Below are 23,166 nucleotides of genomic sequence, written 5' to 3' on the forward strand. Positions count from 1 at the left end.
GAAGCTGAGGATCTATGAAGGCCACAACTAATAAACTTAATGGTAAAAGACTGAATGATTTCCCTCTAGGATCAGGAAAAGTAATATCTGTTTTCACTACTTCTATTCAACATTGTATTGGAGGTTCTAGATAGGGTAATTAGGCAGAAATAAAGAAGAAATCCAGATCAAAAGAAGTAAAACTATATATATTCACAGATGACCTTATATATAGAAAATAGTAAGAAATCCACACAAACTATTACAGCTAATAAATGAATTCAGCAAGGTTGCAGAGTACTAGTATAATATATAAAAATAAATTATATTCCTATATACTAGCAATTAATGGCCTGAAAATTTCAAAAAAATCCTTTAATAATAGCATCAAAAAGAATAAAAAGCTAAGGAATGAATTTAAAGTGTAAGACATATACTGAAAAATGACAAACTGTGGAAAAAAATTAAAGAAGTCCTAAATAAATGGAAAGACATTTCATTTTTATAGATCAGAAGACAATAATTTTAAGATGGCAATACTCTTCAAACTTATCTACAGATTAATTTCAGGCCATAATCAAAAAAACAGAAACTCAGCTGGATTTTTTTTCAGAAATTGAAAAGCTGATTGTAAAATTCATATGGAAATACAAGTGATCCAGAATACCCTAAACAATCTTGATAAAGAAGAAAACATTTGGAGGAATCACATTTCCCAATTTCAAAACTTACACAAAGCTACAGTTATCAAGACAGTGATGTCTTGGCATAATAGACATATGGATCAATGAAAGAAAATTTAGAATCTAGAAAGAAACCCTTATGTTCAGTTTTTGACAAGAGGTCCAAAATAATTCAATGGGGGAAAATTAGTCATTTCAACAAATGGTGCTGCGACTATTGGACATCAACTTGCAAATCAATGAAGCTAGACCTTTATCTCACATGCTATGCAAAAATTAACTGAAATTGATTAAACATCTAAATGTTACAGCAAGAACTATAAAAAACACTTAGAAAAAGACATAGGTGTAAATTCTCATGATCTTGAATTATTCAAAGTTTTTTTAGATGATACCACAAGCATAAGAACAAAAGATAAAAATAATTTGGACTTCTTCCAAATTAAAACTTTTGTGTTCCAGAGGACACAGTCAAGAAAGTCAAAAGACAACCTACAGAATCAGAGGAAATATTTGCAAATCATACATCTGATAAGAGACTAACATCTAGAACATATAAAGAACTTACAGAGCTCAAAAATATGAGAAAATCCAATTAAAAATTGGGCAAAAGACTTCAATGAACATTTAGGAAGATATGCAAGTTACAAATAAACTTGTTCAACATTGTTAGTCATCAGGGAAATGTACTCAAAAACACAACAAAATAGCTCTTTACCTCTACCAGTATGGCTAAAATAAGCAAGGCAGACAATAACAAGTGTTGGTGAGGATGTGTTGGTGACGATGTAGGGAAATTGAAACCCTCAGATAGTTTTGGATTGTAAGATGGTACAGCTGCTTTGGAGAACAGTTTAACAGTTCCTCAAAATGTTAAACATAGACATACCATATGATTCAGCATTAATACTCCTAAATATTTATGCAAGAGGATTGAATATATATGTCCACACAAAAACTTCCACATGAACATTCAAGTTAGCATTATTCATAATAGCCAGAGTAGAAACAGTTCAAATGTCCATCACCTGATAAATGGATAAATAAAATGTGGCATATTCTAAAATGGAATTTTATTCAGCAAAAAAAAAGAATGAATGATATAGATGAACTTTGAAAGTGCAATGCTAATGTGAAGACAATCACAAAAAGCCAAATATTGCATGATTTGACTTATCTAAATATCCATAATCTACAGAAAAAGAATATAAATGGATTAATAGTTGCCAGGGGCTGGGGTGAGGGAAATGGAGATTAACTGCTAACAGGCATGGGGTTTCTTTTTGTGGTCAAATCAATTGCAATGTTTTCTGCACAACTCTGAATATACTAAAAACCACTGAATTGAACACTTAAAATTGTGGCTTCTTTAGTATGCAAATTATATATCAACAAACCAATTTTTCTTTAATGGGGCTTATACATCCCACTTTATAGTTCTGTTGGGAGACTTAACTGAAGACATTTGAAAAGTTTTACAAAGTTAGGCACCAAATACTTGGTGAAACTGAAGATAAATTTCACCTGCTCCCCAACTTTGTCCAGAATTGGACAAAATATACTATCAAGGTAAATGCAACAGAGCTCCAGGGTCAGAAACAAGCTCAAATACCTGCTCCTTAGGCATGGACACATTGAATAGATTCCAAGCCTATTCAGTGGGGGAGCTGGGACAAGATGGACTTTGCTCTCTGCTTTCTGTTTCTGGACCAAGTAACTATTTTCTCTCCAACCACTTTGGCAGACAGACTGCCATCCATACATCCTCCTTCACTAGCAAGCATATCTCCTTTCTCCCAAAGGTTTGAGGTATAGATCTCTTACTTTGGACATGAGAAAAAGTGCTGAGTTGAAAGCAGTATTTCAAAAGAAAAGAATCTGTAACATCAACCACAACTGATTCCATCTTGCTAGTGTTTTCCTTGTATATTCTGACAGCTCAGGGCTTCATGGATAATAGGTCCAATTAACCCTGCTGCTGCTGCTAAGTCGCTTCAGTCGTGTCCAGCTCTTTGTGACCCCATAGATGGCAGCCTACCAGGCTCCCCCATCCCTGGGATTCTCTAGGCAAGAATACTGGAGTGGGTTGCCATTTCCTTCTCCAATGCATGAAAATGAAAAGTGAAAGTGAAGTCACTCAGTTGTGTCCGACTCTTAGCGACCCCATGGACTGCAGCCCATCAGGCTCCTCCATCCATGGGATTTTCCTGGCAAGAGTACTGGAGTGGGGTGCCATTACCTTCTCCGAATTAACTCTGAGCCCTCCATAAACAGATTAAGTTTCAGACATATTCAGAAATCAAGGCTAGGAGATCATGATTTCCTGAAAATTCCAAAGAACACTGAGATGCTGAATTCAGAATCTGGTCCTGGGACCGAGGTCTACATTCAGGCCTGTTCGGTATTTGTGCCTACCCCAGCTGGGTTGCAGAAATCACTGGCCTGGAAGCCAACATTTACTCTCCCATTTTAACTCACAGACTATCTAACAATCCCAAGAACTGCCTTACTCAAGAATTCAGCTGTAACATTCTAATTTGAATCATGATTTTGAAATAATGAGGCACAAAAATTCATCCTGCTTTATATACAAAGTTTATCTTGTATTGCATTTATTCCAGTGGAAAATGAGCTATGTGAACATTGAAATTCCATGTTAGGAAGAATGCATCCCTCACAAAAAAGTGTGACTATCCAATGCTTGTATCCATCAAGGACCAGTCTCCAATAATAAGGAAATGGGTAAAACACAGTTGAAACTCTCAAAAGAAGCTTCATATTTTGGCAACAAGGACAGTTACACTAGAGTGTCTTCAAGGAAAGCAAACAATGCTGTGAGCACAGAGAGTGAGATCCTACTTGAGTCAAGGGTATCATGAGGGGCATCAAGATGAAGAGAAATACTTGAGCTGATTCCTAAAGATACAATAAAGAAGGTAGATGGACAAAAGGGTGTTAAGGTATAACCCCTCAGTCGGAAGAGGGGTTATGTATTTATGTGTTCTTTGTATGTATGTATACATATATTTCCTTATGTATTTATAGACATGTAAGATATTTAGTTTAATTGGAACCAATTATTGAGAATGGAGTGGTAAAAATAAGTTAATGTACAATGGGTAGGTAAAAAAGAGATAGGGATATATGTTTGGCAAATATTTCGATATATGAAACCACCCTAAATCCGTCCCATTTCATTGACAACAACCATAAGATTAATCAAGGAACAGTTGGGCAGGGGAAATGCCTTACTGGGCTACCTCAAGGGGTCCCTTTGGTGAGAGCTGATTGCTAGCTGTGCTGCCTTCAGGGAGAATTCCAACTCCACGCTGGGTGATTGGGGTTGAGTTCCTGGCCATAGCCTAAGGGAATAAAGAAAATAAATTCCTTCCACCCACTGTCTCCCAATTCCCCAAACATTCAAGACTCTCTATAACAACAAAAATGATTTATTTGCAACACAACCCAGTCCCCATTACTTCAATACAGCACAGGAATAGAAAAGAGTCACAGTGCAAGCATTATTTAGTCCAAAGTAGGACTCCATGCCTCCCAATACAGCAAGCCTGTCTCTCCCAGAGACCCATGCTCAGAGCCCAGCTGAACACACAAACAAGCAAGCCTAGTATGAAGTCAGCTCCAGGTCTCAACACATTTCATCCTTCCCCCACAGCCCTATTAACCTTCCTAGTTGCAGCCTTCTATGCCTTCCACTCCCAAACAGGCTAACTCTCAGGCTTTGAGCCACCAGCAAGCTTTCTCTGTGGGATCATTAACAAGGGTTTAATGATTACCTAAAATGAGAAAATACCCTGTGAAATCTATTGTTCCAGAGAAAATTTAAAATGACTCCCCCATACATAATCCTAATCAACAATGACAACTCATTTTTTCACTATAGATATAAGAGGCTTTGAAATGATTGTCATCTCTGCTCCATACACATTTCCCTACTGGCTTTATTAAAGGCTGTTCTTTTCATGGCAGGGTAATAAAGGGATCATCCCAGGCATTTTTGCCAGGTTTAGAGCCTGAGAGGAAAAACCCTGATGGCTTAGAAAAAGATTCCCTTCTGTTCCCTTCAAAAGATTTCTAGGGATATTACTGCTTAAAAGTTTCCTAGTCCATTAAGAAACAGTTTTAAGTTTAGAGGGAAATCCAAATACAGAAGCAAGCAGTCTCTTCAATTAAGAAATAGTTTCTAGGATTCAGGAGCAAGGAAGAGGAGTATAAAATCTCAAGTTGCTGTCTTCACCCCAAACCTTCTAGATCCTCAGAAGATGGACTAGTGGTCAAAACATACTGATATTTGGCATCAGAACTGTTTTTATAAAGTGAGGCACTCATAAATAGGGGAAGAAATCTTGAAGTACAACACTGAAGGCAAGGAATAGAATCTACAGATTGGGTAGAGCACTTGGGTTGAGCACTTTCAGATTTAACAATATTTGTTTATTATAAATCCTTTTCTAATTTCTTGGGCAAACCTGATCTAGCTGTACCTTTGCTGTCACCTGCACGTGCAGGACTGGGCAATCATACCCTCATACTCCTTGTACAAGATATTCCCATTTGCCTCAATCAGCAGGATGCTAATGGGAACATACTTATAAGGGACACAGGAAGGCTGAGGGACACTCTGATCCACCAGCTCATTGACAAGGTTCTGGATGATGGCATGATTGGGAGAATTGAGACCATAGTGTAGTACCCGAGGACATACTCCCTTACAGTAGTTTGGGGTATAGAGATTGGGAGCGATGATCCAGTGATCCCAGCCCAGCTGCTGGAAGCTGACTTGAAAGGGGTGGAGGGAACACTGGTTACTGTCAGGCCCATCATGCTCCCTGGAAGGGCCAGGAACTTCAGATGCGATACTGCCTGCTTGACGAGCCCTCCTCAAGAGAAGAGAAGGGTCTTTTTCTGTAAACTCTTTCAGGCCTTTAGGGAGAGGTTTGGTCTTCTGAACACTCTGAGTGTCATTGAAATACAGTAACAAGAAGACAGTGTCCAATGATGAAGTGCCATGCCACCAGAACTCAAGAACCTCACTACCTCTTGGCTGCTGACACATGAAGCGGAGTCGTAGAACCCTGCGCCCCTTGCGGTTCCACAGCTTTTGTCCAACATGTTCCATGATATCCATCTCTGTCCAAGCTTTGGGCAGCAGGGAAGGCTTTGAGGAGCCTCTTCCTGAAGAAGGAAAGTGACTGGTTGGGCTTTTCTGGATCCAGGGCTCCACATGGCAGGAGAGGTGGGAATGAGTTAGGTGAAGCTGATGGCGGTAAACCACAGTGGCTCTGACTAGTTGGTAGGCTACCCGGTTTGGTCTCAGAGGAAAGTCCAGGGTCTGTATGTGCCAGGAGCCTGCATTAGTAAGAGGGAACAAGAGCAAAGCATTAGCTTCTTACCTCCTAGCCTTAGTCTCCCTAACAGACCTGCTCAGTACAAACTGACAAGCAGCCCTGAAATGAATTCAAGATCATAATAGCGATCTATTGAGCACTTAACTAATGCATTAGATGCTTTACATGCATTAGCTCTTGAATCCACAATAGCCTTATGAGATAGCTGTTATTCCCATTTTGCAGACAAGGAAACTGAAGCTCAGAGAAGCTATGCCATAGGACACACAAGCCAGTGTTTGTTAGAATAAAGATTTGAGTCCAAGTCTTTTCCCCTTAAGATAACAAATTGTGTCTCATTTTTAGATCATTCATCGGCCTAGGCTGAGAAAGACACCTCAAATACAGAACTGTCTGTATATATTGTATGTATTATTTAGGTGACTATTAAAAATGTGACCAATTAAGAGGGTCATTGAAACATATGAATTAATAATAAATCCTCATGCTATATCACTGTATAGAGGCAGCTTTAGGGTGACAGTCCAATATGGGGGGTATGGTCTGCTATCGCTTCACATCTGGGTTGGAGATGCCACAAAATAATTTTTTCTAGTTGGGACAGCTATTTACTACTTTTGTTTTCTATTTGAATTTCTTCTTGAGCAGCTGTTCCATTATTGGGCAGGTTCTCCCTTAATCCTCAATCTCCCCCTTTTCCATTCCTTACTGGAAATTATTCTTCATTTACCCCATTCATTGTAAATACCGTTTTCAACAAGGCCCAGTCATATAAATGACCTCAGCTAAGAAATCTATTTAAAAGCTGCATCTTGTCCTGGCAATTGTAAACAGTGCTGCGATGAACATTGGGGTGCACGTGTCTCTTTCAGATCTAGTTTTCTCGGTGTGTATGCCCAGGAGTGGGATCAGCAGACAAATGGATAAGGAAGCTATGGTACATATACACAATGAAATATTACTCAGCCCTTAAAAATAATTCATTTGAATCAGTTCTAATGAGATGGATGAAACTGGAGCCCATTATACAGAGTGAAGTAAGCCAGAAAGATAAAGACCATTACAGTATAGTAACACATATATGGAATTTAAAAAGATGGTAATGATAACCCTATTTGCAAAACAGAAAAAGAGACACAGATGTACAGAACAGACTTTGGGAATCTGTGGGAGAAGGTGAGGGTGGGATGTTCTGAGAGAATAGCATTGAAACAAGTATACTATCAAGGGTGAAACAGATCACCAGCCCAGGTTGGATGCATGAGACAAGTGCTCAGGGCTGGTGCATTGGGAAGACCCAGAGGGATGGGATGGGGAGGGAGGTGGGAGTGGGGATCGGGATGGGAAACACATGTAAATCCATGGCTGATTCATGTCAATGTATGGCAAAAACCACTAGAATATTGTAAAGTAATTAGCTTCCAACTAATAAAAATAAATGAAAAAAAAAAATAAAAGCTGCATCTTTTGAAAGTGAAAGTCAGTGCCGACTCTTTGCAACCCCATGGACTATACAGTCCCTGGAATTCTCCAGGCCACAATACTGGCCTTTCCCTTCTCGAGGGGATCTTCCCAACCCAGGGATCGAACCCAGGTCTCTGTCATTGCAGGCGGATTCTTTACCAGCTGAGCTACAAAGTGATTGTCTTAATCTAAACTCTGATGCTGACACCTAGTGGCCAAAGCATTGAAAAGCGGGACCTGCAGTGCTCTGACCTTCTGCGCCCTCTCCTGGCAATGGTCAAGAGCAACGATTACAAAAACCAGGCATAGCAAGAAAAAGTGTCACCTTTACCTATCACTAACCATCAGTTCAATTCAGTTCATTTCAGTCGCTCAGTCGTGTCCGACTCTTTGCGACCCCATGAACCACAGCGCGCCAGGCCTCCCTGTCCATCACCAACTCCCAGAGTCCACCCAAACCCATGTCCATCGAGTCGGTGATGCCATCCAACCATCTCATCCTCTGCCGTCCCCTTCTCCTCCTGCCCTCAATCTTTCCCAGCTCAGGGTCTTTTCCAATGAGTCAGCTCTTCACATCAGGTGGCCAAAGTATTGGAATTTCAGCTTCAACATCAGTCCCTCCAATGAACACCCAGGACTGATCTCCTTTAGGATGGACTGGTTGGATCTCCTTGCAGTCCAAGGGACTCTCAAGGGTCTTCTCCAACACCACAGGTCAAAAGCATCAATTCTTCGCGCTCAGCTTTCTTTATAGTTCAACTCTCACATCCATACATGACTACTGGAAAAACCATAGCTTTGACCAGATGGACCTTTGTTGATAAAGTAATGTCTCTGCTTTTTAATATGCTGTCTAGGTTGGCCATAACTTTCCTTCAAAGGAGTAAGCGTCTTTTAATTTCATGGCTGCAATCACCATCTGCAGCAATTTTGGAGCCCAAAAAATAAAGTCTGACACTGTTTTCCCATCTATTTGCCGTGAAGTGATGGGACCAGATGCCATGATCTTAGTTTTCTGAACGTTGAGCTTTAAGCCAACTTTTTCACTCTCTTCTTTCACTTTCATCAAAAGGCTTTTTAGTTCTTCTTCACTTTCTGCCATAAGGGTGGTGTCATCTGCATATCTGAGGTTATTGATATTTCTCCCGGCAATGTTGATTCCAGCTTGTGCTTCATCCAGCCCAGCGTTTCTCATGATGTACTCTACATATAAGTTAAATAAGCAGGGTGACAATATACAGCCTTGACGTACTCCTTTTCCTATTTGGAACCAGTCTGTTGTTCCATGTCCAGTCACTAACCATGGCCATGCTAATTTACATATTATCTACCTAATCTTCCTTCTCCACTGAATCCATGAGCCTGGAATTCAGTAGGCTTGGGATGTTCAACATAGAAGCTCTTGAATGTTTTGATGCATCAGGATTTTTTTAGTTATGTATCCAAGTTTCAGGTGCAAAATTCATAATCATAAATCAACATCTAGTGTCCACTACAGAGTGATCACCACCACAAGCTTAGTTACCATCATTTGTAACCACACAATTAACTCCCTTCCCCTATTTCGCTCACTCTCCAACCCTTTTACCTGTTGGTAACCACTAATCTGATCTCTGTTTCTGAGTTTTTAATTTTTGTTTTTCACTTGTTTTGTTTTTATATTCCACATATGAGTGAAAATGAAACCATACATCAATTTTTTTTAAAGTTCAGGTTCCAACTCATGCTTAATACACCCTCAAGTTTGGGGCACTTGGATTTCACTCATACAAAGCTCAAGCCAGGCTTGTAATTGCTTTCTCAAGTTACTCCATACTCCCATCCTGTAATAATCTTTCCAAGACACCCACCCATACATCTGCCCCACCCTACCTAAAAAGGAATCTAAACCAAATTTCTAGCAGGCAGTCTGGTGAGGAACTACCCTTTCCTTTCAGACCCTGACATCACGTATTTCCTGAAGCAGGGTGGGGCTGCTAAGGATCAGGGCCAGGAAGGGTCTGCTCAGAACTTTTCAGGGAAATGTCTGACTCACACATCCTGTGCAATTGAACCTAGAATAGCTCTCGAAGCAAGCTTGATTCAGCTGGGTCATCTCCTGATGGAATGATCAGACCCAACTCTCATGTCATCCATTTCTGGATCCTTTCCAAAGTCCCTAGCTACCAGTATGTCCCACAGTCAGACCAAGACACTGGCCTAATTCTAGACATTCTACTTTCTAGCCTCATACCATCTGTACAGAATTGATTTATGCTGCTTATGAATGAAATCCAGATCCCTTGTAATGACCACTGCATCCCTGATTCTCATCAGTCTCATATCCCACAACTCTCTCTACAATCTCACTAGGCTCCAACCATCCTGATCTTCCTTCTATTCTTCAAGTACTTGTTTCCACCTTTAGGGCTTTGTACATGTCGTTCCCTCTGACTAGATGAGACTTCTCTCTTCTCTTCTCATGCCAAGCTTCTTACCTTATAGACCTCAGCTCAAATGTCACCTCTTCAAACATGCCTTCACTGACAATCCCATGCAAAGGGTAGATTTCTTTGCTATTCTCTATCAGAACCACCTATTTCATTCTTTGGTAGCATTTATCACAATTTACAACTATCCATGTTTACTTACTTGTCTCACCCAGAGAACCATGCCTATCTTCATCACATTCCAACACCTAGAGCAATGCCTAGCACTTAGCAGTTGCCAAATAAATACTTTTTGAGTCAATCTCCAACCATACCAAGTTATCTTCTTTTTCCTCAATCAGAATGCACTTCCCTCCCTGTATCCAAAGTCTCTTTACTCCTTCTGCAAAGTTTGGCTCAAATGCTACGTCTCCAATGAGGTCTTTCAACTATTTCAACTATTTCTCCTTGCCCTAGGCAGCAACCCATTTCTTCTTGGAGTCCCAGGAATCCTACTGCTTATTCTTTTCAAAGAATTTGCTGTGCTGTAACACCATTATGTTATTACTTATATATCTATTCTAGTATAGTGGGGGCTCCTAGAGCAGTTATTTGCCTTTTCATACCCAACCCAAACACAGCGCTTGGTGCTCAATTAAAGTCTGTTAAGCAGTCAGCACAGCAGGGTAATTAAAAGCACAGGCTCTGAAGCCTGAAAGCCTGGGTTAGAAACCCAGCTCTATTAATTACTAGCTGTGTTACACTGAGCCTCATTTTCTTCACCTATATAATGGGTATATTCATAGTATTCCATAGTGGAGCAGTAGTAAAGAATCCTCTTGCCAGTGCAGGAAACACAGAAAATGTGGGTTTGATATCTGGGTTGGGAAGATCCCCTGGAGGAGGAAATGGCAACCTGCTCCAGTACTCTTGCCTGTAAAGTTCCATGGACAGAGGAGCCTGGCAGGTACAGTCCATGGGGTCTCAAAGAGTCAAACACAACTGAGCTCGCACACACACCTACTTCATACGATATTGGGGAGGATTAAGGAAGATAATGTTTGTAAAAGTACTTTGCCTAATGCCTGGCACATGGTAAGCACACACTAAAGTTTAGCTTAGGGGAATGGTGGTGGTTTTACTTGGAGGAGGGAGGTAAATCATGTCTGTTGTCATCTCTGAGACTAGCAAAGGCTTAAGATTGATTTCACCAGGTTCCCAAGATTTCCTTGAAATTGATGGCTTTCTTCATTCCTTAGAGAACCCTGCACTGCAGAAGCCCACTACTGCCCTAGATCAGTGTCTAATGAAGATGTTTAAAGCAGAAGCAACCATGAGGGAAACAAGGAAAATTCCAAAATACATTTGGTACCACAGACCCAAACTAGCAACTTAGTCTAAACAGAAAAACTGCTTCGTATGCAAGGATATCGGGGTATGACATTCAAAACACTTAAGTAGTTATGCACAGACTGTAAGACAGACTTGAAGCTCAACTCCTGCCTCTGTCACCCCATCCTTGTGACCTCTGCAAGTTACTTAACTTCTCTCTCTGCTTCACTTTTCTTTAAAAATCAGGCTAAGTCTTTCAGGACAGTTAAGGAGAGTCCCTATCATTAAGGATTAAATACAATAACAGACTCTCAGGTGTGAGCCTGTTTCTGTCCTTTCTGAGGCCCTGTAAATTTCCCCAACTCAACATCCTGTACCTTTTGTCTTCTAAGAATAAAACAACCCAAACAGTCCTCCAAAGAATATAATGAGTATTTCTCAATTATAATTTTCAGTGATATAATAAGCATTAAGACTTTCTTTGAAAGCTAGGAGCTGACACATCACTCAGTTGCCCTGGGGCTTGGGACAAAGTCCTCAGGTAGGCCCCAAGGCAATCTGTTCTTAAATTGGAGCCCTAAAGGGAAGCAAATTTGGAGCCAGGTTCTCCCAAGGGTGCCATCTTTTGAAAATCAAGAAACCAAGCCCAAAGAAAACCACCTACCCTGTAGGCAATGTGAAGCCTGACAGAAAACTGACAGATCCACTTTTTTCTACACTCTTCTTCCCCATTTCCTCCCCCAACCCCCCACCAGAACAATATAGTATGATAACTCACCTCTGAGAGGCCTTGCTACACTAGCCAGCGGCCTCACCAGCCTCACCATGGTGGCCCCAATGGTGCGGTTTTCCCTAGGGTGTCCATTTGCGTCAGCTGAACGCTGGTACAACTCCATCATATACCGTAAGGGATGCCCTAAGACCCGCGGCTTCCTCTGCTGCTTGCCAGGGGCTTCTTCTAGCAGCTCCTGAATCAGGGGCAAGGTAGGGGCCTCAGGCAGGTGGGCAATAGAGGGCTGCCCTACCTGTGTCATTTGGACCCTATGTTCCATAAAAAGCACCAGTCCCCAAAGAAGAAGGATTCTAAGGATGCTCAGGAGGACCATCTTGAAAAGCTTGGTGTTCAGCAACATGTTTTGGTAAAAGTCCAAAGGATGCCACTTTAAACCTTTCCTTTTATGTGGGTAACAGCATCCAGGCTCCACTTCCACAAAGGACAGGGCAAGGAAAAATGAAAGGCTGGCAGGCAGGTCCTATGTTTCTTCCTCTGGTAGGATCTCCTGAACCAAAAACGTCTTCTAAATCGTCCTCTTTGCATCAAACAAACAGAAACAGCAGGTGGGACAAGGCAGCGTGCCCATCCTGCTCTCCAGGGCTGGGAGCAAGATTGTATTTAAAAGGAGAGGCCCATTCCAGGACCTGCTCCCTTACCTTATCCATTAGGATGAAAAGCAGCAGCCCTAGCCTGCTCTGCTTCACAGCTTTAAAGGTAGTCTCTTAATCAGTCCTTAAAGGGCCAGAGGCCTCCTGTTCCCACCCCACTTCCATTCAATTCTTTTCCTAATGTAGCATTTCTCAAAATGTGGTCTGCTAAGGACTTGCAGTGGAACTATCTGAGGGGATTGTTAAGAATTTGGGCTTCTGGGTCCAGATGAAAACATGGACTCCCTGAGCGTAAGTGCCAGAAATCTGAATCTTAAGTCCTCCAAGAAGTTCATGTGAATACTAAAACGTGGGAACCTCTCTGTGAGTATGGCTGCTGGAACTTGAAGAAGATGCCCCAACAGTGGTTCTTAATCTTGACTCTATACTGGGATCACGTGGGGAGTTTTAATTATTATGGATGCCTGGGTACCATCCCCAGAGATTCTGATGGGGTCAGTCTGGGGTATTACCAGGGCATCAGGATTTCTTAAAGTTCTGCAGGTGATTTTAATGTGCAGCCAAGTTTGAGAACTCTGACTTAGAATTTTCTGGTTTTTCCATGGAAGGTGTTGAGATTCTGTGTGGGTTTCACCAGAGAAGCATAGGGCAGTGGGAGCTGAATCTGTGGAAGTTGGCTAGGAGCTCACCTAGCTTGGTTGGTTACTGGAGGCATCAGGGCTGAACCAGTTCGTTAAGGCTATCCCAGACCAGGATTCTGCAGAAAAATGGTAGGTGTAGTTCTGGCCCTGTCCAAGAAGAAGCAATTTCCTGGAGCTCTAAGGAGAAGGTGGGACAGGAGGTCAAGACATGGCTCTGTGGAACAGGTATGGACTTTGTAAGCAATGGACCTGTGTTTGGATTGTTATTGATTCTGTTTCTTATTAGCAGTCATTTAACCTCTCCAAAGCAAATCTCTTCATTTCCTTGAGCCTCAGTCTCCTCACCTGTAAAATGGAGATAAAATGTTTTATCCCACAGCTTGTTGTGAAGATACAAGGAAATAATCTGTGTTCATCCCAACAAAACCTCATTAGACATACATGGTTACATGCTGGAAATTATTTGTTCCCTTCTTCTGTTTTTTTCTAACTAGGCCTTGGTCCCTGGCATGTATTTTAAAACAAAGGATATGGGTCCCCTAGGTCTCAACTCACATCCCAAGTCAACAACTTATTAGCTGGTGACCTCTAACAAGATTACTCCCAGTAATCTGTAATGACTAATGAGTTTCCTTTTTTGTACCGCCTGAGCCTACAGAGAATTGTTGTGAGTGTTGTATTGTGTACATTTTTATTGTATACAATGATATACAAGTAAGGGATATAAGCAGATGATTCACAATAGGCAAAACCCGAATGGCCAAAACATGAAAAGATGTAAAAGAAATCAGAAAAATGTGATTGGTAACATATCAGAAGTCTGATGCTATTAAATTCAGGTGAGGATGTAGAATCCAGGTAACTTTCTTACACTGCTGATAGGAATGTGATTTGGTACAATTGTTTTAGAGAGCAATCTGGCATTATCTCTAGTGAGTTTGAAGGTGTGCAATTCAGGCATTGCTACTATTGCTAGAACAGTAGCTTTTAGACACTTTTGTCTGATTCACAGGAATAAATACACTTTCATCCAACCCACTATAAACACAAGCACACATGTGCATGCACACACCTGAAGTAAACATTTCCTTAAACAATTATTATCTTTACATGTTGGGAGGGATACTATATCATGATGAGTAAGAACATGGCGCTAGAGTCAAAATCCTAAATTCAGACTCCAGCTCTACCATTCATTAGCTTAACCTTGGGCAAGTTACTCAACTTCTCTGTGCCTCAGTTTCCTCATGTGTGAAATAGAAACTGTAGCCTCTCTCTGCTTCAATTTTCTAATATTTATGTAAAATGAGATTAATCAAAAGACAACTCACAGGATTGTTGTGTTAAATGAGTTAATACATGTAATGGACTTAAAAGAGTGACTGGCACAAAGTGAATACTGGACACAGGTTAATTATTATTACATTTAATGAAAGTTGTGCTCTCCAGAAAGCTCGGCTCACCTTGAGATGTGCTCACCAGAAAGCTGGGCTCACCTTGAAATGACCTGTTATGAGCTGTGGAGAGGTATCCCAGAAGTTTCTCTGTCTTCCATGTCCACACCACTTCTCCCTTCTTTCTTACCCCTTCTCTGCCTCCTAACATTCTCTTTGGCGCCTGACCTCTGTCTGTTACCAATTAAACTTCCTATTTTCTATCCAACATAACTCAATAAAAGTACAAGTTGTCAGAACAACTAGTAAAGTATTCCTAGCCAGTTTTCTTTGATGTTTCTCTGGTATTTGAGTGGAATTATATTCATCAAGAACATTTTTCTGCCATAATAGTGAGATTTTTTTTTTTGAGAGAAAAAGGCAACTATATTTTGAAGTAAATTAATGTGATTCCTATCACCAATATTCATGCTCCTCAGAGACTGAAGGCCATGGGCTGGCGGCTCTCACAGCTCTACCCAGCACCCCGCCCCACCCTGGCCACTGGCTGCCGATTTCCAGCAAAGCTTCACCTTTCAGTTTTCAAGGGAATAGCAGGAGCTTCGTCGTTTCGCACGGTGGGGGAGCCCGCCGTCCTGATGTGGTCAGTGCCTCCGGCAGCAGGGCTCTGAGTTCTCAGAAGTGAGATGCAGCGATTACACTGGAATCAGAGTGCGGGCAGCCTGCGAGGTGCTGCGGGGGGCTGGGGAGGGGGGCGGGGGATGCAGCGGTGGCTCAGAACTCCTCGTGCACGCTGCGGGCGCAGTCCACCAGCTTGCTGCCCGTGAAGAACTCACTGTACTTCAGCACCTCCTCTGGCTCCAGGTAGTGATTCTGGTCCTCGTCAGCGATAGCGATCATCTGCTTGGCCTCATTGAGGGCGCTGAACTCGTTCATGGGGTCCATGTAGTCCTCCAACTCCGCCATGGTTACGATCCCATCCTGGTTGGCGTCGATCAGCTCCTCAAACTCTCTCTTCCTATCCCGCACCCAGCTGTCGTCAACATCCTGGCCCTGCTGGTTTTCCACGGTGCCCACGGGCAGAGAGATGAACTCAGACAGTGAGAGCTTCTTGTCACCGTCCTGGTCCAGGTCCCGGATGATCTCCCTGACCATGAACTGCAGCATGCCACGGCTGTGCTCGGGGTGCAGGAATGATAGGAACTCGCTCTCTGTCAGCAGCAGGTCCAGGGGCGGGTTGTCCGCCTGATGCCAGCAGTCTTTGAGGTTCTCCAGGACTTCCTGTGTCTCCTCATCGATTTTCAGGTCCCACTTATTCTTTATCTTTTCAGCAACTTCTCTCTCATTGTGGCCTTTGGTCGCCAAAAACTTCACCTTGTACTCATCCCAAGATACGTGGCCGTCACCATCGGGGTCCACGGCTCGGAAGTGCACCCTGCTCTTGGCAACAGCCTCCTGGAAGTGCTCAGCCATCTTCTGCATGATCCAGTTCTGCATCTCCTTGGCGCTGATCCTCCTGTCAGTGTTCAAATCCACCTTGGAGTAGATGATCATCAGCTTCCTCCAGCTCTTCCGAGGCTCTGTGTCCTCCTCAAAGTCATCCATGTCCTTGCCCAGGAAGACCTCCTGGTGGAAATCTTTGTTGAGGTGCCCGTCCATCTCCAGCTTCACCCCATTCAGGTGGTCCGGGGGCAGGATCTCGTTTTCCTCCCTATTACCTGCTCTCTCTCGAGCAGACGAGTGGTTGGCAGGCCGGGCAGACGCATCCATCAGAAGGACAATGACCAGGAGCCAGAGGCAGCAAGGAGCCAGGCCACAGAGGGGAGCCTGCCTGGAGGCCATGGCCGCTGGGGTCTGTGCTGCGGGACAGGCTGCAAGTGTGGCCAGGAGCGGCCTCCCTCCCCTCACCCAGGATCCGCGAGCGTGGCTTGAGTGCCCGCTACGGCTCCAAAGGGCCTCCGCTTAGGCCGCAGTCATCTTTCTTCCGGGCAATAGTGAGATTTTGATTCAGGATCAAAAGAAGTAAAGAGACAATATATTACCCTGGAAAGAACATGATTTGGGTTAGAATTCCTGGTTCCTTGTTGCTCAACCTCTCTCAATCTCAGCTTTCTTTTTTAAAAAAAAATATTTATTGGTGTATTTATTGGCTGTGGTGGGTCTTCACTGCTGCACTCGAGCTTTCTTTAGTTGTGGCAAGTGGGAGCTACTCTTCATTGTGGTGCCCTGGCTTCTCATCACAAGTGGCTTCTTTTGTTGTGGAGCACAGGCTCTAGGCCCACAGTCCTGGGTAGTTGCAGTGCATGGCCTCAATAGTTGTGGCTACTGGGCTCAGTTGCTCCATGGCATATGAAATCTTCTGGGACCAGGGATTGAACTGGTGTCCCTTGCAATGTAAGGAAGATTCTTAGCCACTGGGCCACCAGGGAAGTCCTACCTCAGCTTTCTTAACTGTAAGTTGGAGATATTCTTTAGGACTGTGGTGAGATTTAAATGAGATAATATGTACAAAGTATTAGCATATCAGTCAGTCAGTTCAGTTGCTCAGTCGTGTCCGACTCCTTGCGACCCCACAAACCGCAACATGCCAGGCCTCCCTGTCCATCACCAACTCCGAGAGTCCACCCAAACCCATGTCCATTGAGTTGGTGGTGCCATCCAACCATTTTATCCTCTGTTGTCCCCTTCTCCTGCCCCCAATCTTTCCCAGCATCAGGGTCTTTTCAAATGAGTCAGCTCTCCGCATCAGGTGGCCAAAGTATTGGAGTTTCAGCTTCAACATCAGTCCCTCCAATGAACACCCAAGACTGATCTCCTTTAGGATGGACTGGTTGGATCTCCTTGCTGTCCAAGGGACTCTCAAGAGCCTTCTCCAACACCACAGTTCAAAAGCATCAATTCTTTGGTGCTCAGCTTTCTTTATAGTCCAACTCTCATATCCATACATGACTACTGGCCTTGACTAGATGGACCTTTGTTGGCAAAGTAATGTCTCTGGTTTTTAATATGCTGTCTAGGTTGGTCATAACTTTCCTTCCAAGGAACAAGCATCTTTTAATTTCATGGCTGCAGTCACCATCCAAGTGATTTTGGAGCCCAGAAAAATAAAGTCAGCCAGTGTTTCCACTGTTTCCCCATCTATTTCCCATGAGGTGATGGGACCAGATGCCATGATCTTAGTTTTCTGAATGCTGAGCTTTAAGCCAACTTTTTCACTCTCCTCTTTCACTTTCATCAAGAGGCTCTTTAGTTCTTCTTCACTTTCTGCCATAAGGGTGGTGTCATCTGCATATCTGAGGTTATTGATATTTCTCCCAGCATATAGATACTCTTAAATAAATGTTAAAGTTTATCATTAATAGCCTATGATTTTAAACTGTATGTAAAGTGTACCTGACTGAGGGAAATATCCACTCAGCATCCTCCTAAAGCTCAGCTTAATTTTTATTCCATCCCTCTACTCACCAGGGCTTCATGAGACTTGCCTGATTGAAAAGGTCAGCTTTCTTATTTTCAGAACATCCTATTTCTCATTTCAGAAAAAGATCCCAAAACTAACTCCATTCCTATGACCAGAATTGAAAGAAGTTGACATGATTATTTCCTGAAAATGTTGCCTGGTGGGCCTGATACATGCTACTCTCCTAACCCCCCAGAAGAGGGCAGGAATTGTCTTTCTAGCCTTTATGGTTGGAGTGTTGCGTTGGAACGGAGGGACAGGTTATAGGCAATGGGAACAGGATCTACTAAAGGATACTTAGAAGGTCTTTCTGCTTTAGAAAAAGTAGTATGTGAAAATATTACTTATGTAAATTGAACAGTTTAGGAGGTGATTATTGACATAACAAAAAGGGTGCTTTGAAACAACAAAATGGGTCATCTCAAGTTGCTCTGAGCAACAGGAAACCTTAATGTACAGTATGGGTTAACTTTTCTGGACACAACTGGATACACTGGTAAGAGGCATAAAATTTACAAAAAAAATAGCTTTTCATCCTATTTGGGGAAGCATGAGTATTGTTTAAGGTTCACATGTCTAATGGAGTCCTTCTTTTATTATGATTATAATTTATATTTTCTTACAATTCTATTCATTCAACAAATATCCAATAAGTACCTCCTATGTGGTTGTGTAAAGTTTAAGGGTGCAGGCCAATTGCCAGACTACCTAAGTTCAAATTCCAGCTCTACCACTTAACTAGCTTGTAATTTTTGCAATTGACTTAACCTTTTTGTGCCTCAGTTTCCTCATCTAATAACAAGGATAATAAAATAAATATTTCAGAGGACTATTGTGAAGATTACATGAATTATGCATGTTACAGGCATATGTTCTAGACACTACTAGACCCCAGTAGTACAGAAATTAATAAGACAAGTCCTCTGTCTTTCACACTCCCAGTACTATGCTAGGCACTGAGATAGGTTGGGGTACACCAAGACAAAACAGGTAGTTTCTATCTCAAGAAGATATAAACCTTAATAGAGACATAAAGGATAGGATATATTTCCCATAACCTTGATATTTCCTCTAAGTACTCTTCTGAGTTCTTAAAAAATGGACCTATTTTCTGGATGTTGTGTTAAAAAAATAATTTCCCTTAAAACAGAGAGTATTGTATATTTTATGGAAATCTTTATTAATTTGGCATTAGACTATACCTTTTGCATATTATATCTTATTTTTATCTTCATATCAACTCTGTGAGTTAAGCATTATATTCCCATTTATAAGTAAGGAAGTTGATCAGACAAGAAAACTCGTCCAAGGTTGTACAGTTCTCAAATGGTGGAATCCACTGGGGTTTGGATCCAACAAAGAGGAGACTTGAGTTCCTCTCTTTGTATCTTATAGGTTGCTATATAAGCTGTCAACTGGTATTTAGCACCTTAAGAAGACTCAGTTTCCCTGTAAGATAATCCCACATGGATTCCTGAGTATGGAATTTTGACTCTCATTGTTGCTTATGAACCATATGACTCCCAGACAACCAGAAGATTGTTTTCTTTTAGCTAAGCATGAGACATTCTGAAGGTCTGTTTGGTATCAGAGATACCTGCTATCTTTGGAGTTTTTGGTCATTTTTGGATAATCAAGGCATCAGTAATCAATTGACCACACTCTCATTCTATCAGTTTAGTTCAATTGCTCAGTCATGTCCAACTCTTTGCAACCACATGGACTGCAGCAGGCCAGGCTTCCTTGTCCATCACCAACTCCTGGAGCTTGCTCAAACTCATGTCCATCGAGTTGGTGATGCCATACAAACATCTCATCCTCTGTTATCCCCTTATCCTCCTGCCTTCAATCTTTCCCAGTATCAGGGTCTTTTCCAATGAGTCAGCTGTTCACATCAGGTGGCCAAATGATTGGAACTACAGCTTCAGCATCGGTCCTTTCAAAGAATATTCAGGACTGATTTCCTTTAGGATTGACTGATTTGATCTCCTTACACACCAAGGGACTCTCAAGAGACTAACACCACAATTCAAAAGCATCAATTCTTTGGCACTCAGCCCACATCCATACATGACTACTGAAAAAACCATAGCATTGACTAGATGGACCTTTGTTGACAAAGTACTGTCTCTGCCTTTTAATATGCTGTCAAGTTTGGTCATAGCTTTTCTTTGAAGGAACAAGCGTCTTTTAATTTCATGACTACAGTCACCATCTGCAGTGATTTTGGAGGCCAAGAAAATAAAGTCTGTCACTGTTTCCATTCTTTTCCCATCTATTTGCCATGAGGTAATGGGACCAGATGCCATGACTTTCATTTCTTGAATGTTGAGTTTTAAGCCAGATTTTTCATCTCCTCTTTCACTTTCATCAAAAGGCTCTTTAGTTCCTCTTTGCTTTCTGCCATAAGGGTAGTGTCATGTGCATATCTGAGGTTATTGATATGTCTCCCAGCAGTCTTGATTCCAGCTTGTGCTTCACCAAGCCTGGAATTTCACATGATGTACTCTGCATATAAGTTAAATAAGTATGGTGACAACATACAGCCTTGATGAACTCCTTTCCCAAATATTTTTATTTTTTTAAATTATTTTTTATTGAAGGATAATTGCTTTACAGAATTTTGTTGTTTTCTGTCAAACCTCAACATGAATCAGCCATAGGTATACATATATTCCCTCCCTTTTGAACCTCCCTCCCATCTCCTGCCCAATCCTACCCCTCTAAGTTGATACAGAGCACCTGTTTGAGTTTCCTGAGCTATACATCAAATCCCCATTGGCTATCTATTTTACATATGGTAATGTAAGTTTCCATGTTACTCTTTCCATACATCTCACCCTCTCCTCCCCTCTCTCCGTGTCCATAAGTGTATTCTCTATGTCTGTTTTTCCATTGCTGCCCAGTAAATAAATTCTTCAGAACCATTTTTCTAGATTCCATATATGTGCATTAGAATATGATATTTATCTTTCTCTTTCTGACTGACTTCACTCTGTATAATAGGTTCTAAGTTCATCCACCTCATCAGAACAGACTCAAATGTGTTCCTTTTTATGGCTGAGTAATATTCCATTATGTATATGCACCACTACCTCTTTATCCATTCGTCTATTGATGGGCATCTAGGTTTCTTCCATGTTCTACCTACTGTAAATAGTGCTGCAATGAACAATGGGATACATGTGTCTTTTTCAACCCTGGTTTCCTCAGGGTATATGCCTAGGAGTGGGATTGCTGGGTCATATGGTGGTGTTTTATTCCTAGTTTTTTAAGGAATCTCCATACCATCTTCCATAGTGGTTATATCAATTTACATTCCCACCAAAAGTGCAAGGGTGTTCCCTTTTCTCCACGCCCTCTCCAGCATTTATTGTTTGTAGACTTTTTGATGAGGGCCATTCTGACTGGTGTGAGGTGATATCTCATTGTGGTTTTGATTTGCATATCTCTAATAATAAGCGATGTTGAACATCTTTTCATGTGTTTGTTAGCCATCTGTATGTCTTCTGTGGAGAAATGTCTAGGTATTTTCTCCACTTTTTGATTGGGTTGTTTGTTTTCCTGGTATTGAGTTGTATGAGCTGCTTGTATATTTTGGAAATTAATCCTTTGTCAGTTGTTTCATTTGTTATTATTTTCGCCCATTCTGAGGGTTGTCTTTTCACCATGCTTATAGTTTCCTTTGCTATGCAAAAGCTTTTAAGTTTAATCTGGTCCCACTTGTTTACTTTTGTTTTTAATTCTGTTACTCTAGGAGGTGGGTCATAGAGGATCTTGCTTTGATTTATGTCACTGAGTGTTTTGCCTGTGTTTTACTCTAAGAGTTTTATAGTTTCTGGTTTACATTTAGGTCTTTAATCCATTTTGAGTTTATCTTTGTATATGGTATTAGGACGTATTCTAATTTCATTCTTTTACATGTAGCCAGTACCATACTGTCTTGATGGTGGCAGCTTTGTAGTATAATCTGAAGTCAGGAAGGTTGATTCCTCCTGCCCCATTCTTCTTTCTCAAGACTACTTTGGCTATTTGGGGTCTTTTGTGTTTCCTTATGAATTGTGAAATTTTTTGTTCTAGTTCTGTGAAAAAATGCCATTGGTAATTTGATAGGGATCACACTGAATCTGTAGATTGTATTAGGTAGTATAGTCATTTTCACAATTTTGATTCTTCCTACCCAAGAACATGGAATATCTCTCCATCTCTTTATGTCATCTTTGATTTCTTTCATCAATGTCTTACAATTTTCTGTGTACAGTTCTTTTGTCTCCTTAGGTAAGTTTATTCCTAGATATTTAATTCTTTTTGTTGCAATGGTGAATGGGATTGATCCCTTAATTTCTCTTTCTGATTTTTCATTGCTAGTATTAGAAATGCAAGTGATTTCTGTATATTGATTCTGTAGCCTGCAACTTTTGCTAAATTCACTGATTAGTTATAGTAATTTTCTGATAGTATCTTTAGGGTTTTCTATGTACAGTATCATGTCATCTGCAAACAGTGAGAACTTTACTTCTTCTTTTCTGATCTGGATTCCTTTTATTTCTTATTGCTGAAGCTAGGACTTCCAGAACTATGTTGAATAATAGTGGTGAAAGTGGACACCCTTGTCTTATTCCTGATCTTAGGGGGAATGTTTTCAGTTTCTCACCATTGAGAATAATGTTTGCTGTAGGCTTATCATATACGGCCTTTACTGTGTTGGGGTAGGTTCCTTCTTTGCCCATTTTTTGAAGAGTTTTAATCATAAATGCGTACTGAACTTTGTCAAAGGCTTTTTCTGCATCTATTGAGATTATCATATGGTTTTTATCTTTCAATTTGTTAATATGGTATATCATAGTGATTGATTTGCGTATATTGAAGAATCCTTGCATTCCTGGTATAAACCAACTTGAGCATGGTGTATGAGCTTTTTGATGTGTTGCTGAATTCTGTTTGCTAAAATTTTGTTCAGGATTTTTGCATCTATGTTCATCAGTGGTATTGGCCTGAAGTTTTCTTTTTTGTGTGTTGTCTTTGTCTGGTTTTGGTATCAGGGTAATGGTTGCCT

General features: G+C 41.3%; 2 protein-coding genes across 2 annotated transcripts; both read right to left on the reverse strand.

Annotated features, from left to right (window-relative positions):
• Positions 1-5,172: 5,172 nt before the first annotated feature.
• On the reverse strand, positions 5,173-12,338 carry BMP15 (bone morphogenetic protein 15). The gene is made up of 2 exons (XM_061137037.1): positions 12,011-12,338; positions 5,173-6,029 (listed from the first exon to the last, which is right to left on the reverse strand). Exons 1-2 carry the CDS (start codon positions 12,336-12,338, stop codon positions 5,173-5,175), a joined length of 1,185 nt encoding a protein of 394 aa, XP_060993020.1.
• A 3,071-nt stretch (positions 12,339-15,409) lies between these two features.
• LOC133051757 (45 kDa calcium-binding protein-like) lies at positions 15,410-16,604 on the reverse strand. Its single transcript, XM_061136365.1, has one exon. It carries the CDS (start codon positions 16,490-16,492, stop codon positions 15,425-15,427), a length of 1,068 nt encoding a protein of 355 aa, XP_060992348.1. The 5' UTR covers positions 16,493-16,604; the 3' UTR covers positions 15,410-15,424.
• Between the last annotated feature and the right edge of the window lie 6,562 nt (positions 16,605-23,166).

Source organism: Dama dama, chromosome X (assembly GCF_033118175.1).
Source record: "Dama dama isolate Ldn47 chromosome X, ASM3311817v1, whole genome shotgun sequence".
Taxonomy (NCBI): Eukaryota; Metazoa; Chordata; class Mammalia; order Artiodactyla; family Cervidae; genus Dama; species Dama dama.

Excerpts from the sequence above, each read along its gene's own strand:
- BMP15 (XM_061137037.1), bottom strand. The coding sequence starts at position 12,338 with ATGGTCCTCCTGAGCATCCTTAGAATCCTTCTTCTTTGGGGACTGGTG. Across the intron at positions 6,030-12,010 it reads TGTAGCAAGGCCTCTCAGAG|GCTCCTGGCACATACAGACC; the intron begins GTGAGTTATCAT and ends TTACTAATGCAG.
- LOC133051757 (XM_061136365.1), bottom strand. The coding sequence starts at position 16,492 with ATGGCCTCCAGGCAGGCTCCCCTCTGTGGCCTGGCTCCTTGCTGCCTC.